General features: G+C 39.9%; 1 protein-coding gene across 1 annotated transcript in view; it reads right to left on the bottom strand.

The window, feature by feature from the left end:
- Positions 1 to 9622: 9622 nt before the first annotated feature.
- CDKL5 (cyclin dependent kinase like 5) overlaps positions 9623 to 15455 on the bottom strand; it is a gene marked incomplete at its 5' end in the record, with an annotated part of 46693 nt that continues 40860 nt past the window's right edge. The window contains 3 exons of the mRNA XM_029086486.1: positions 9623 to 10009; positions 11323 to 11442; positions 12573 to 12695. Coding sequence (XP_028942319.1) covers positions 9623 to 10009; positions 11323 to 11442; positions 12573 to 12695 — 630 coding nt within the window. The remainder of the gene's footprint in view (positions 10010 to 11322; positions 11443 to 12572; positions 12696 to 15455) is intronic.

The following is a 15455-nucleotide window of genomic DNA, read 5'->3' as shown; positions in this document are numbered from 1 at the left end:
TCTCTCTCTCACTCACTTTCTTCCAGTAAGGAACACAAGGCCTACATCTCATACATGTGGCAAATATTAAGCATTTCCACTACCTAACTACTTATTGATGAACCTCGTTACAACAGAAAAGTCCCTGCTTGCCCATGGACCTCATGTATTGTGCACACCTTATTCCAACCAAGAGAATTGGCGAAGCTGAGTCACATTTCCCTCTCTCCTGCTATAGGAAAACACTATAGGCAGAAATCTGGGATTTCCTTCTTTCCTGCTACTGGAAGACTTTATGGGCAGGAATCCAAGACATGACAGATGGGATCGGAGGGGTAAAAGGACAGACTGGGCACCCACTGATGAATATCTATAGAATCCCAAAGCAGTTAAGCTTGACTGTAGCCACCCAAAGCTGTAGCTGTGACTGACCTCTGAAGAGCTCCCATGAACAATCCAGGGTTTTGCAAGTTATCTGGTTTTGGAAATGTACCCTGCGGCAAGGGCCAAGAGTTCCTGAACAATTTGAAAGAGCTTGCAAGCTTAATCCACAGTCTGAATGGATGGACCACAAGCCATTTTACATCAAAGCACCAAACTAAATTATGTGTCTTCACATGACTGATCCTACATATGGGATAAAAGAAAGCCTTGGAGGAAAAGACTGCCTAGGCAGAAGGGACTTGTGCTGTCACTCTTCTCTACTCCCACCTTCAAAGAAACCACTAGACCCTTTTTCCAGGTTGAAATGCTCAGCGATCAATAAGGTGGAACTAACTGGCACACACTGAATTTCACAGTTCATTTGCTTCTTGCCTCACCCTGTCCTTGGCCTACAGTTCACCTCTCCAGTTTGCATGGGGAAGGGACCTACTTCTGCCTTTCATCTGCAATATCTAAATGATTTCTGCTAAAGCAGGAGTTTCCGTTCTGATCCTAGCTATGCAGCTCGCTTATTAATTGACCTTTGGAAATTACTTAACCTCTGCCTCTTATCTAAAAAGAGCAGTGCTGAGAGGCTTAATTAAGTGGTCCTACAATGCTTGTAGAGTTGCACTTGACTTCCACCTCTGCATAAACGCAGCATGTTGGGGTAACGGCGAGACTGAGGGCATTATGAAAGCGGGATAGAACCAGCCAAAATACGATTAGAAAAAGATGCTTTTCCTCATAAAGTCTAACTTTTCCTAGCCCATCACTATCATTTACTGGCACAGATGCCTCCAGTCAGAGCCAGCAATTGAGGTTGCAGGAGATAATGCAAAGCAGTGTTGACAATGCATTTATCTTCTAGGAGTGAAAATCCTGCTGGTCTTTACCTGGAGAGGTAGGGAGACCACTGCGCGGCTTTGCAACCACATAACACGCAAAAGGTTTGAAACAGGCAACAGGACCAAGAGCTGCCTTCTGCTTCCTAACCTGAAATTTTAGTCTGGGATGCTTACAGAGAGAAGTGAGGGAACTGTGCTTGAGAAGTCAAGCTTGCCCAACCTAAAGTACGTGATAAGATTGTTTATGGACCCTTTTAAGTCCATAACCCCTTTCTCTCAATGGGTGCATGCAGGAATTATCCCTTTGCAGCTGTCTGAGAGTAAAATGCCCCACACCAACTCTGCTCCTCATCCCATGGGGGACCAATGCTGACTACACTGGGGCTACCATGGTGAGCTGCTCAACCTCGTCAAGGAGGTGACCTCTTCATTTTCTGGAGCCCTACAGGAAGTACAGAAAAGGGCATAGTGTGCCTGGGTTCACTACAAGAAGATCCTTGAAAGAGTAAAAGCAAAGTGAGGTTGTAAGGGTAAAGCCAAGTCCCCAGAGAGCTACGCTCCTCAAGGAAAAAGGCAGTTCAAATGTGTTTCTGGCTGGGACGGTTGAAATGCTGGACCAGTTGTCCTGGTGGCTGTTGAAGCCACCAGCTCAGGCCGGCAGTTTCCCTGTTTGAGAGGTGATGGGCGCAGCTGAGTGAAGGCACCAGGCAGCAGCCTGGTCTCACAGCATCTGTGGCTGTGGCACAACCGATCCAGCATCTGAACAGACTGCAAGTCCTGGCTTCCAGCAAGTCTGCTGCTGGAGCACAGAAGGAAAGAAGGGATGCCAAGGAAAAGTGTTTCCTACTCCTCAGGTTATTTCCAAACGCCCTGAAGAGTAAGGGACCAGCAGAGAAATATTTACAAGTTTTTTAAAGCCGCAGACAATAACAAAAAAATTAATGGCCAGGACACATTAAAAGGGAACCCATGAAAAACTGTATCACTGACACCTGAACATTTGCCTAGAGGAGTCTCAGCTTACATGTGACAATGACAAAATCCCAACATGCTACTCAAATGGTGGATCTCCTTCTGCAGCAAAGACAATTCAAGGGCTGGAAACTTTTAAGGCCTTTTAACTTCTGGGTAGTGCCTGCTGAGGGGATTGGTGGGTTGATGCTGTTCAGAAGAGAGAACAGCAGCGATTTTTGTCCTGAAAGGAAGAAAAACCCCCAGCGTCTGCAGTGAGACTACAGGAATGGTGGGCAACAAGGTGCTTCAGAGCTGTTTTGTCTGAGCTCCTGTGGAAGTGTCAGGCTTGCAGACAGACACAGCCGGCTTCTCCGACTGGGAATTAGCCAGGATCTGGCTGCGACTTGTGGAGCAGAGGAGTCCTGGTGCAGTTCTGGCTCATTCTGCTCATCAGAGCCACGCTAACGTATGGGGAGGAGCTCTGGAGATGTGGCAGGAATAAGATCAGCCATTGAGCAGTGCCAGTGTTCTAGTGCAAAATCTGCATTTTTATTAAAGACATATTTTGGAAGGCCCATTCAAAAATACATTGTGCTCAGTAAAAATTAACTATTTCCATGCTGATAGTTAAGGTTACCACAGGATTTTTTATCTTTTAGAATATTTACAGCAACAATAGAAATTGTACAGAAGTTAAGAATGGAATACATGCCCAAAAAAAATTTGGTAAGGTGTACCAACAACATGATACAAAGGGTTGTATACAAACACTTTACAAATGGTTTATTAACTTGCATGAAATCATCCTTAAATATTCAACACATTTTAAAATCAATTTGTATTCCAGGATTAAAAAGGTTAACACCACATCACATCCCTTCCACAACAGAGAGCATGGTAGATTTAAAATTTTGTGCGCTTTAGATTTCTAGTAGCTGTTAAAAAACATTGGGGAATCTTACCCATAAATTTAGAAGTTTCGAAAGCTACCTCCCCAGCCTGCTGTTTTTGGAATAGTCTGTACTGGCAGATTGTGAAAAAAGATCACATTTTTCTAAACCTTGTTTTTCCTTCCTTCTCACAAATGACATAAATTCAGAATTCAGCATTTCACAGTGGAGATCTAAGCAGTCCTGGAAGTCCTTAGCAGATTAATCAGATTTTAAAATGCCTGCATAGAATTTCCAACAAAATTATGGTTTCATGGAAGATTTTAGCTTATTGTTCCATATAAACCAAATATATATAGATAGATAGATAGATAGATGTTACTCCTTTTGATTAGACATATCCTTCAGTAGTACAAGTCTAAGATGTGCACTATCAAAAAAAAAAAGTAAGAAGAAAAAGAAAGTTGAGACAGTTACCTACACTTAAAGTTTTGCCTTGTTACTATACAGTTAAAAGCTCTGCCATTGGATTTACACGTCAAGAGTTTACACCAAAAGGTTCATATCCTATAGGAAGCTTGAATAGCAGCTTCCATCTTGTGCTATGAACATGCTTGAACGCTGCTAATGGAAAGCTCTATGAAAGCAGTTACTTCATAATGCATTTCCACGCGTGTACAATTAAGATGCCACCTTGCATTTCTCAGAACGGATCCAGAGAAACAATGCCCTGTGAAAACAGAGGCCTGGTGGAACAAAGTGCCTGGTAGGCAGCGTGTTTTGGTGGGGGCACGATGAGGTAAGGTATCTCACCCAGATGAAATGGCAAATTAAAATGAAGAAAATCCTGAGCAAGTCTAAGGAGAGCTGTTTGAATAAAACAGCAAATAGGGTGGAGTAGTAGATAAGGCCTCTAACTCCCTGATAATCTGCACTAGAGAAACAACAAAGAACAAGGCAACTGCAATATTTGAGAACCACAAGGTGAAGGGCAAGGGAAGACTGCAAAGCAGTGCAAAGGATGGCACTGGGATTCTAGAGGGAGTGCTCAGATGGCTTGGAGGTTTCAGAAGTGTATCAGATGAAGGCCCATCAGTATTTTATTACTTGGTTGCTAACAGTACCTAGAGGAAGAATCTTTTTGTTTATCTCTTCAAAATTTGGAGCCAATAACAAACTCAGAACAAACCAAACTTTGACCACATTCTGCAAGAGAGAGGAGGTAGATTGACTTGCAGAGAAGACAAGAGATGTGTAGAGTCACTCTTAGTCTCTTAGTCACAGATTCCATGTTCAGGGCCTTGGGCCACAAAGAGTCACTTTTGCCCAGCTGCATATTTTGAGTTACATTCTGAAAGAGCCTGAGAAGCAACCTGACTCGGGGGAACAAAAGCAACCAAACATAGAGGGGCTGGTCTTCTCACACTTCTCATGCATCTTCCACAATAATTTGCCAGAAAAAGCCAACTTTTGCACCAAACAATTGGCTGTACATGAGGTAACAAATAAGCATCCAAGCAGAACTCTGAGCAAGTAAAATTCAGACCTAATCCATCAGATTCACCTGTGCTGTCTCACGCAGCAGCTGTTAAGATAGTTCACTGAGAGAACAGATAACCTAACACAGCTTTTCCAATTGAAAGAGGATCTCTAATAAAATTTGCTTTGCTTCATTTTAATGAAATTTGCTTCATGATTGCAAAATGAGAATTTTGCAAGTGAGAATTCAGTTTCAGTATAACATCTGAACCAAGTGATGTGCACAAGCCTTCACTTGCCTGATGAGCCTGAGCATTGGTGCACTGCTGCTGTTTGACCCTTTGAAAAAGGAGCCAATATCTAGAACTGCCAAGCTGTGTTATAGTAAAAGGGTTTACTCAAATCGCTCCCTTTTTAACAAAGGCCAGAAGTTAAATGGCTTTTCTCCTCATTCACTACAAACCCAGTTAATGAATGGTTAATATCATGAAACCATTAGAGAGCCATATAGGGAAAGGCACCTGTTCTTAAATAGTGTCCTGATTTGAAGGTAATTTTTAAAGGGTTAAATAGGGCACATCACCTTTCCAATCATCTTTTGTGACACTCCTACCCTATTTCGAATGCTGGGCCTACTTACATGAACAACAGCCCAGATGCACGGTTCATGATATAATCCCAGTAACAGATGCATTATGTATGAATGGAAAAAATAAACATTCATCGCTACCCCACCATTTGCAGTACATTATATATGGCTATCCTTCTCATACTCTTGGTGTGACTGGGATTCAAATATTCTTCCAGCTCTACTCTGACAGTGTTCAACACATACAGAATTAATTACATGCAGCTATTTTTGAAGCATGTCTCACTACCAAATCATTATAAAACAACAAAAACCTGAAACATGAATGAAAACCCCAAACACTTCTAGAGTGTGGCTCCCCTCATGAGCGGCTGGGTTTTACCTTGGCTAAAGAGATGACAACAGTGCTTTCAGAGCTATATAATCCATGTTCCCATTCTTATAAGGGAGATGTACAGCACTGAATTGTTCAGAAGTCATAGCTTTTTCTGGGTGAACACAGGAGTCTACTCAGCTAATAGCAACAGCAGCTTTTGAAGAAAAAAAGAAGTTGGTATGTAGCTCTTTACACTAGTAAGATTTATCTGTTAAGAGACCTAACTGCAATGACAAGGAATGGCCAAAAGCCTATCACAGGACACTGCTTCCTGAAGAATCACTCCAGCTTTGCTCCCAGAACAAGGTGGTGTAGCAGAGAGAAAGGTGACACGCCTGAGGGTGTCTGGTAGGTTTGTAAGTTTGAAGCCTGCTTTAATATCAATCTAAAAGAGTGAGTATCTGTAAATAGAGTGGTGTCAAGACCTACACATTTAGGTAGGTCTGACTTGGTATCAGAAATCAAAGCTTGTTGTCAGTCCCAAGCCCTGTGGCATGGGGAATGTTTTAGGAAGATGGGACCAAATCTAGGATCACTGACTTCCTGCCAAGAACTCTGCCCGGTGCTCTGGGCTAGCGACCTCTCAGAGGAGCAACGAATCTTGGACTGCGATAAAGGGAGAAAAAAGTGTTAAATAACTCTAGGGGACTGTTCTCTGTGGTCAGGTCTGTTGAAAAACAAATGTCGGTTTAGGTTAATACATTTACATGGCAGTTTAAAAAGACAGCTTAAACACATACATCATTTCAGTTGAGAGATGAGCTTAAGGTGCTTTTTTTTCAGTTAACAAGAACTCAAGAGCTATAGTATGTAAAAACATACAGACAAGTTTAGGCAGCTTAAGTTCTGCAAAATTACTATAATTCATTTCTGAAACTTAGTTTCTTTTCTATTCACATCATTAATGATGCCATAAGGCAAAACAGATTGCCAAAGAATAAAATGCAGTTTAAATACAATACTTTCTACTAAGTAAACCTATAGAACATGTAGCACAAGACTCACAGACCAGTGAAGAGGAAAGCTCACACTTACAAAATAGTTTGCTCTATAATTCTCTTCCCCTTTATTGAGTCAGCAAATCTCAAGTCACTATAATAAGACTCCTTTGGAAGCCTTGGCAAAATTACATTAGCAATATTCTAAATATTGGGAAGTTAGACCAGGTTAAAAATACACAATTTATGCCAGCACCAGCTGGCCAAGCTGCTGGAAGTTCTTTCCAACAGGAGGAAAAAAATATTACACATGTTCAACACAATTTAGTATTCAACTGAAATCTAGTATGGTTTGTTGAATGTGAGAAGAAAATGTAGTATGAAGTAGAAACAACTTTCTGTAAATACGGGCCACCAAATACTTGAACATTCCTTGAGTCACCCTTGAAGCTTTGCTAACTACTTTAAACAGCTATATGTACAGTCAGAGATCACCCTAATTTAACTTAATGGGTACTGAGAAAAAAAATCCTTTGGAAACATTTTTCCTTGGTAGAAATCAGAACAGCCACATACAGACCAGCATCATCATCCCCAGCATGAAGCTCTTACCAGCAAGCTAAAAGTCTTGCAGAGGCAAAAGGATGCATATCCACAAAGCACAGAAGAGTCTAGCCAGAACGCTCCCTCGGAGACATTCAAATCGTACTGCTTAGAGCCCCACCCTCGGACACCGCTTTCGTGGGGGATTTCTCTGGCATCAGCTCGTTTCAAAGCAGAGAACAGGACTAACCTAGTTGTGATCAACTGGTAAAACCAAAGAGACAGCTAAAATATGCTCCTAAACTCCAGTACCAAAGACAACTAAATATCCAAATGTCCTTCCTGGATGCCCACTGAACTTATCAAAAACTGAATACCCTTTCATGTCTACTGCATTTATATATACTACATATATATGATATATCAACACAGTAGATATCATATCTATCTAGATATGATCTGTATCTACAGAAAATAACATGCACATTTCTTGCAGGCAATTGACAAAGAAAGAATTCTTACTTTGTAATTTTTCAAATTTACTAGACTTACTTTTAGCCCTGGAACCTGATGTAACATCCTTCCATATTGTACTTTCTAACAATTTTTTTTAGAGCAGTGGTACCAAATTTGTTGTTGTTAGAACTTTGGTATGACTCGAGAGGTACTGAACAGCATGTCCAATTTGCATTGTTATCCAAGGAAGAAGTTCAGCTCTTACGGCCTGGCTGCTTCTGTTAACTACATCTATGGCTAAATCATTGAATTTACATTCAGGTTAATCTCTTTTGGGAAAAGACAAGATATTTGCAAGTACAAGTGTCTTATGAGGACAGCATCTAGAAAACCAACTACGTTGCAGAGTAATGAGGGAGCTGAACAAATGTGTTTAAAAAGGAAAGACTGTATTGTTCTGACACTACAGGCCCGACTCTCCTCTTATTGCACAAAGTTTAGACTGGCGTAACTCTTTTGACTCCTACTGGCTCACCTTTGATTTAGTTACTGGTAGCAACAGAGGAATCAGGTTGTGTATTTACTACACTCAACATTCACAAACGTAAAGGCAGTTTTAACGATGTTGTACAGGAGACTGGAACCAAAGATCTAGTATTTTGCTGAGATTGGTAACTGAACGGTGTACGGGAATATTCGGACAGTAAGACCTAAGAGAAATTAAGCTGTATGGCAGCCTTCTCCCTCAATATCCAAATATCAGGTTTGTTGCTTTAAATACATCCTGAAATATAACAAAAAGTGCAAGAGTAGTTTAAATTTAAATACAGTGTTTATCTTACTAGTTAATCGATTGCTAAACAAGATGTAAAACACACATATGCATAAAAGCTTATACCATGATCTGCAGTGCCATGCTATGCGTAAGTGTCAAAGTCTGGCATTTCACTTGCAATTCATGCTATGTTTCTTTGGTTTTCACCCCTGCTATTAAGTGGAAGAGCACCTGCTTTAGCTTGTAGTCATGGGGCACTTTATCTCTTTAGAGGAAACAAAAATTTGGTACTGGGGCTCTGTGCTTTGATGCAGATGCAGAAATCCCATTAATATTATTAGGAAAGCTAAGGACACAGGGGAGAACACACCACATTTAGATTACTGTACAGTTCTGTAGTCTCTTACATTTAGCTAATACTTCTGACAAAACAGCCCATAATAAAGCTTGGAACTGAATATTGTCTTTTGTTTGTTACCAATAATGCCTATAATACCGGGCTCTCATAGCTGAGCAAGATCCATACCGTTACAGTCACATTTATATCCACATTCAACTTCCTTTTATTAGAAGTATAATACTGCACTTTATATCACAAATGTATAAAAATATGGCAGATAGTGTCATAACAATACTTTTCTTTTAAATGAGTATATTTAAAAAACAGACAGTTATTTTCCATTTATATATATATTTATATATAGAATAAAATACTCCTGATGCAATATATAAATGTTACTGTTAGTTTTTTATAGAAACTACTGTAGCTGTTGCACTGCTTCACAATGTTTCAAACAGCTCAAAATAACTTTATAACATAAAAGATATGATTATAACAGTACGATATTAGGTCATCATAAATAATTATTACAAATCCTATCAAATATGGAAGTTTAAAAAACAAATTTAAGACATACAATTTAACTTTAAACCCTTAACAGGGATACACTTTTACCACATAAACCCCACTATTTTAACTAGGCAGCAAAAAATGTAGTAAGGGCATAGGTCTAGACATTAATGTTTTCACCCTTGTAAGTGCCAAGACACACCAGAAGTCTCCCAGCTTTCAGACAGAGATGTGCACTAAGCTGGAATGTAAATGAGAGAAAATGGCAAGGCATTTTTCTCCCTGACCAGCACACTCTGCCTGGCATCCAGTGACATTTCTGATGACTGGTAATTCAGAATTCAACTTGGTTTACTGTATAATCCCTGACTCTCGCTGTGGTGCCAAACAGCATAGCTCCACATGTACATATTGCACACCTTTATAAAGCTGAAAATGCAGTCTTACCATCACCAGAACCACCACCACCACCACTCCCCTACGCTGATCTCCACCTGAACTGGCCTGTTTTCTAGAGTGCAATTACAAAGCTGTCTCTTTTAAATCATTCAGATTTGGCATTCGCGACCGGTTTGTTCGGTTATACGTGTGCCCGTTCTGGCCGCTCTTGGCAGGCAGCTGATCGGAGTAGGGAGGCCCATCGCTCGCGCTCCTGTTCACTGGGGAGACGTGCCAGGTAGGTTCCAGCTGGCTTGGTATCTGCAGCGTTGGCCTGCTCTTCGGCTGAGGCTCTTGCCGCACGTTGCTGCTGCCGCTGCCGGAGCTTTGACTCATGGGGTGAATTCGCACTTCAGAAAAAGCAGCTTTGGCTGGCTGGCTGGGTAACGGCTGGAAGCGAGGCTCAGCAGGGACAGGATGATTGGAAGAGGAGAGGTGTAAGAGCTTTCGAAGAGATTTTAATGGCTGGCTCTGAAAGACATGGAGAAAGGCACTTGACCTTCTGCTCTCCATCATATCAGACTTCCTGTAACAAAACTGTCATATCCTAAACTGAACATCTTGAACTTCACAGGACTTCTTCACTTCTAATTTGTATTCATTTGGAATATTTCATTCCAAGCTATGACTACACACCTGAGAAAATGTCTTCTCATTGTGGTTCAATCTATTAGCTACTGGAAAAGATGGGAACTTCTGTACACCGGGAAAAACAGTTGTTCCCATCAATTACTTTAACCTTGTTTCCTATGAAAAAGGAGGCACAGACAATTGCATTAGCTGTCCATCTGTCACTGCTTCTGCTATTAACTTTAGAACCTCAGCCACATTTATGAGGCACAGATATGAGAAATACAAATTTCCTAAATATTCCGTGAACATCCATTAGAGGTTAGAGAGGGTCTTGAGTAATCATCTGTACTGAAATAAGGGCTGGCAGAACTCAGCAATTAGATACTTGGTTTGCCCGCAGCTGGGTGATAAGCTGCTTTAGTCCCTCACAGCTTCTTTAACTGGTGAGCAGGTTGAAGGAAAATGGAGACATGGGGTTACTAAAATGGGTAGCAAGGGCCTGGGGAAGCCTGAGTACACAAGGTGGTATGAAAACAGCCTCATTAAATTCCACAGCTCACAGAGCAACTTGCTTCTTCAAACACTGCTGCTGCAACGAACCCTCCTCTTCAGCTTTCAATGTTCTAGTGGCAACAGAGCATGGCACTGAAGCTCCATCCCAAACCCTGCCCCCAAAGCTGGTTTTGTAACTGACGAAAATAAAGTTGCATTAGTGCAGCACTATGCTCCAATAACACAGCCCGCTTAAACCACAGCCTGTGCCAGTTGAGGCACCGTCACACCGTAACGTGGTCACGATGATTTGGTGACCCCAGCAAGCATCAAGCTCTGTCAAGCAGCAATGTGCCCTCAGGATGCACCGTCCTTGCAGAGGCTAACTGGGGGGCTTTTCTACAGCGCTGCATAGCTACCATAGAGAAGCACTGAAACACTGCTTGCCTCTAACACAAGAACATAACTGATATTTTGAAAGGCTCAAAGACTGACAGAGGGACATTTAGTCTCTCTTCTTTTCCTTGTCATTCATGTCTAGATTTTCAAAGAATTATGCAGAACTGTAGGCACATGATTTTTCACATTCAATGAGTGGGGGAGTGGGGAATGGGGAGGCTGGGAAATAATGTCAAATGCAATTTTTCTATTCACCAGAGAAAAAGCTATGAAGATACCTCAGTGATCTTAAAATACAGAGAACTGATAATGCCACTTACATGAGGTGGGATTTCTGTCATCTTCTCAGGATGCCAATCCTTCTGCCTGCTGCTCTGGTGATTAGAAGAATGAATGGCTTTCTGTAATGCCAAGAGATCCTGACCATCACTACTAGGCATCTGCAATAAAGTATTAGACACTGGTTTCCTAACATATTCTTAAGAATAGCTGTAAAAAATTTCCCCCAGTTAATTACAGACCACAAGTGAAGCCCATTGCTGCAGCAGAATTGCAATGATCTTTCAGTATTTTTCCCCACAGTAAGAGCAAGTAGCTGTGGATATCATGCAGATTTGCTATATATACCCTTAGCCCTTAAAGCATTTGCATGCTGTTAAGTGTTATTTGCTGTAAGAGAGAGCAGTTAAACAAGGCTTCAAAAAATAAAACGAAATTAAAAAAATTGTTGAGCCTCATCTTCATTTAAAAAGCATTCCATACTGCAGTTAAGACCATGGATCAGTTCCATAAATTTGTTCCTGAGTGAAGCAGGCTAAAATCTCTCTAAACTGATGTATGGCTCATTATGTATGGCCAAAACAAAACTAAGAGCTTTTCTTTTCTCCATCTTTCTCCTCCTCCACAAATATCCCAAATTAAAGCAAAAATTAAGAAACTCTCCACCCCCCACCCCAAACAAGCTGAAAAACCAACAAAATATATGGCGGAAGGATAATTTAAAACTAGTATGTAGAGTTTTATCTAATTTCAAGGAGTCTAAGTAAAAAAAATCCATTAAAATTTAACCTATTTTTAATGCAAGCTGTCTTTTATCATGAACAATCAGGACAAACAAAAATACAGCAGGCATAAGGTAATCTGTTGTTAATATTTGATTAAATTTCTATATAAAGGAGTAGTTTTAATAAAAAAGTATATTTCCAATATAGCCATAAAACAAACCAGGTTATTTTTTTTTCCTGATTGAAACAGAATGAGACAGTTTAATTTTAAACATACACGATTTCACAACTATCTTCCTCCTTGAGTCTTAATCCTATGGCTCATTCTCTCTGGAACTGTGTATGTTACATTTTCAGTATATCAAATACTAAAAAAAAAAAATATTTTTAGGTACAATATATTTCAACAGAACTACCAATTTTACTTAAATTTATCGAACTGGCCCAAGATACTTAACTGGCATGAAGAGAAAATGATCCCATGAAAATAAAACACATGCTGCTGTAGTCAGTAAAACAAGTTTACTGGAGCATTTTACAGTGCTACTGTACTTAAAAATTAATACCATGGGTAGAGTGACTACAGGAAGCTTTTTCAAAGAAGAACTATGCTTTAAATTATTCTTTGAATTAAAAAGAGGAAAGAGGGATTTCTTGATGCTTGGATTCTCCCCGTTGGTTGAGTCTGTCTGCAATATAAGATACAAAAACTAAATGCATAGTATTTCAATTCAAGAGATCTGTCCTTACTATAGTAATAATTTTTCCTTTTTCCCTTTTTTTTTTTTTCCCCAATTCTGACAATATGTGGTATCAATCCCATAATTTGCTTTGGGAAAATACAATAGTGATTAAATTAAAAAAAGCATATGGAACAAATTCAAGGAACTTAATGCATATAAAGCATGTAAAAAGAGATCAGTATACCTATTCTTATATTCATATTCATTAGGAATGCAGAGTGCATTTCAAAGCCTTTTGGAAACAACTGGTAGGTCTTGTTGACTTTACTGAGCTTTGGATCAAAATCCTGTAATTCTGGCAATCATTTGTGACTTAGGATAATGACCTATAGTGGTATGGCATTTCTTATTTTTATATAAATAAAATATCAAAGATACACTAACAATAATAGCCGCTGGTTTCAGAATGAGCAGTTGATAGCTACCTCTAAGAAATAAAAGTATTCTATATTTAATTTGTAAAAAGAGCTAGGGCTCCAAGATTAATTATTTCAGTTTTGAGAAAAATATGCCTTCAACAACTTCACATATAACTGCAAGGGCACTGGCTGTTTTACTTTAATTTCTGTAATACAACCAAAAGAGCATACCAATACATGCACAAACAACAAACAGAACTATCAAGTATTAAAATGATGAATGTGACTCTTTCTACCCTGCTCAGGTACAAATAAGCATAGGACACATATGCTGTGTCTAGCATCGTTCTGTCTTACAAAAGAAAACTTTATAATACAATATAATGTCTACATGACTAAAGAGAACCATGGGTGCACTACACGAAGCAAGGGTTTTCAAACAGCTTTCTCAGCTTCCAGATTCCATCCAAGTTAATGAATGACAGAGCCACTAACGAGCATAGCTTGTTTAGGAACTTTACAGTCAGAAGAATTTCCTGTTCCAAGTTCAGCAAATTAAAAAGGAATCAAAGCATCACTAGGAGAAACGCTCACCTGGAACTGTTTTTTCCAAAGCAGATAATTCCTTCAGACCCATAGCTTGCAATATGTGCCAAAATCTGCAAAACTCGGGCTCCTCTGAAGACGGAGCCTGTTGACACTGTGCACTACCATGCACATGGGTATCAGAAAAAGCTGTGACACTAGCAATCCTCAAAACCTTTTGCTACATTACTAAAAGACTCCAAACAAGATGAAAAGGAGAATGCATGAGAACAGCTCTGTAAAAACACTACTGCAAAGAATTCCCAGAGCAGGCTGTAACAATTATTATCCCACGAGGAACTGCACCCGGAGAACTCTGGGGAGAATGATTAATGGGAACAACTCTGCAGGAAGAAGTGTCAGGAATTGCGATCAGTTCTGGGCTATTAGAGATTCTGAGAATGACATTATTATCTTCTTCAATCCAATTTCAGTTATCTTTTATGACTCTCATGATGACCACCAGCAAAATGAGACTTGCCAAAGGACAGCATAAGTACCTAGCTGTAAGTAGTGTTGTGACAGTTCTCAGGCCTACTTTGTTAGTTGCTGCAGAAAGCCTGTGTCAGACTAAGTGGAATTTCATACTTCTAGGATTCCAAGAATTATAGCCTTAAAAAAACCCTTGAGTAGTCACAAGCTATATGTTAGGCTTTTAATATTAATTAATGGAAATATTATTCATGCAGCTGAAGAGCTAATATTACAATGCTTTTAACAGCTTTTACCACTGAAGTCAAACTTGATGCTGAACTGAAAGTAATAATTTTTGTTTGTGCTGGAAGATCTACATGAACATCCCGATGTTTGTTAGGCAGACATCCTCAACTAACAGATGAAGAAGAACAAACAACACTGTCTGAACCAGACACTTGTACACACATCGGTGGGTACAGTTTGTCCCTAGATAGGGTCCTGTTAAACAGCTGTAATAGAAATGAGAAGAGGTTTTTCAGTCTCTGCTTGGGTCCAAAGATCAAGTTGATGTCAGCAAGTTTCTAGCTCAGGATGCAACAGTTTTAACACTATCTAATTTCACAAACTTATTCCTCTTCTTGTGAGATACTAGCTCACATAATTTTCCCTTATGCAAAACCTCTCTCTATCCCCTCCCTCTCTATCCCTCTCCGCAAGACTGAGAAGAAACAGGAGCATGGATTATGTGTAACTCTGTCCTGTCTTGTAATCAGTGATGTGTTTGGTACCTACAGATCAAGGTAATTGTGATTTAGATGTTTTGGAAAGTGCTGGATTTTGAGAAGCAACACAATCCAGTCTGTATTTCCTTCACATAGCTTAACCTGGAAGTAGTCGATACACCATCTATCAGCTGGGCTCTTAAAGTGTTCTCTGTCACCACATCTGAATGGCTGGAATCACAGTACGCTAGAACAGTGCAAATTTAACACCTTTTTTTTGTTGTTGTTGGAAAACGCATCACTGGAACCAATGGCCTTAGGTGTGATATCCTTTCAAGGCTACTTTGATATAAAATAATCACAGAGTTATAATCTAGGTATTTTGTTCAGTTGTGTAATGCAAATGATCGTATTCAAATGGGGTACAGGTGTGATAGTTCCACTGGACTAGCCCTTGGCTAGCAGCCAACACAGCCGTTCACCCACTTCCCCCCCCACCCCCAGGGGATAGGGGAGAGGGCTGGGGCAAGGATTAGGAGGCTTGTAGGTTGAGATAAAAACAGTTTAATAGAAATAAAGTTTTAACAGTTTTAATAGAAATAAAAGAAAACTTAAAAAAAAAA

Source organism: Antrostomus carolinensis, unplaced genomic scaffold (genome assembly GCF_000700745.2).
Source record: "Antrostomus carolinensis isolate BGI_N321 unplaced genomic scaffold, ASM70074v2 scaffold14378, whole genome shotgun sequence".
Lineage (NCBI taxonomy): Eukaryota > Metazoa > Chordata > Aves > Caprimulgiformes > Caprimulgidae > Antrostomus > Antrostomus carolinensis.
Note: the sequence above shows the minus strand (reverse complement) of the source record. Positions and strands in the feature narration are given on the sequence as shown.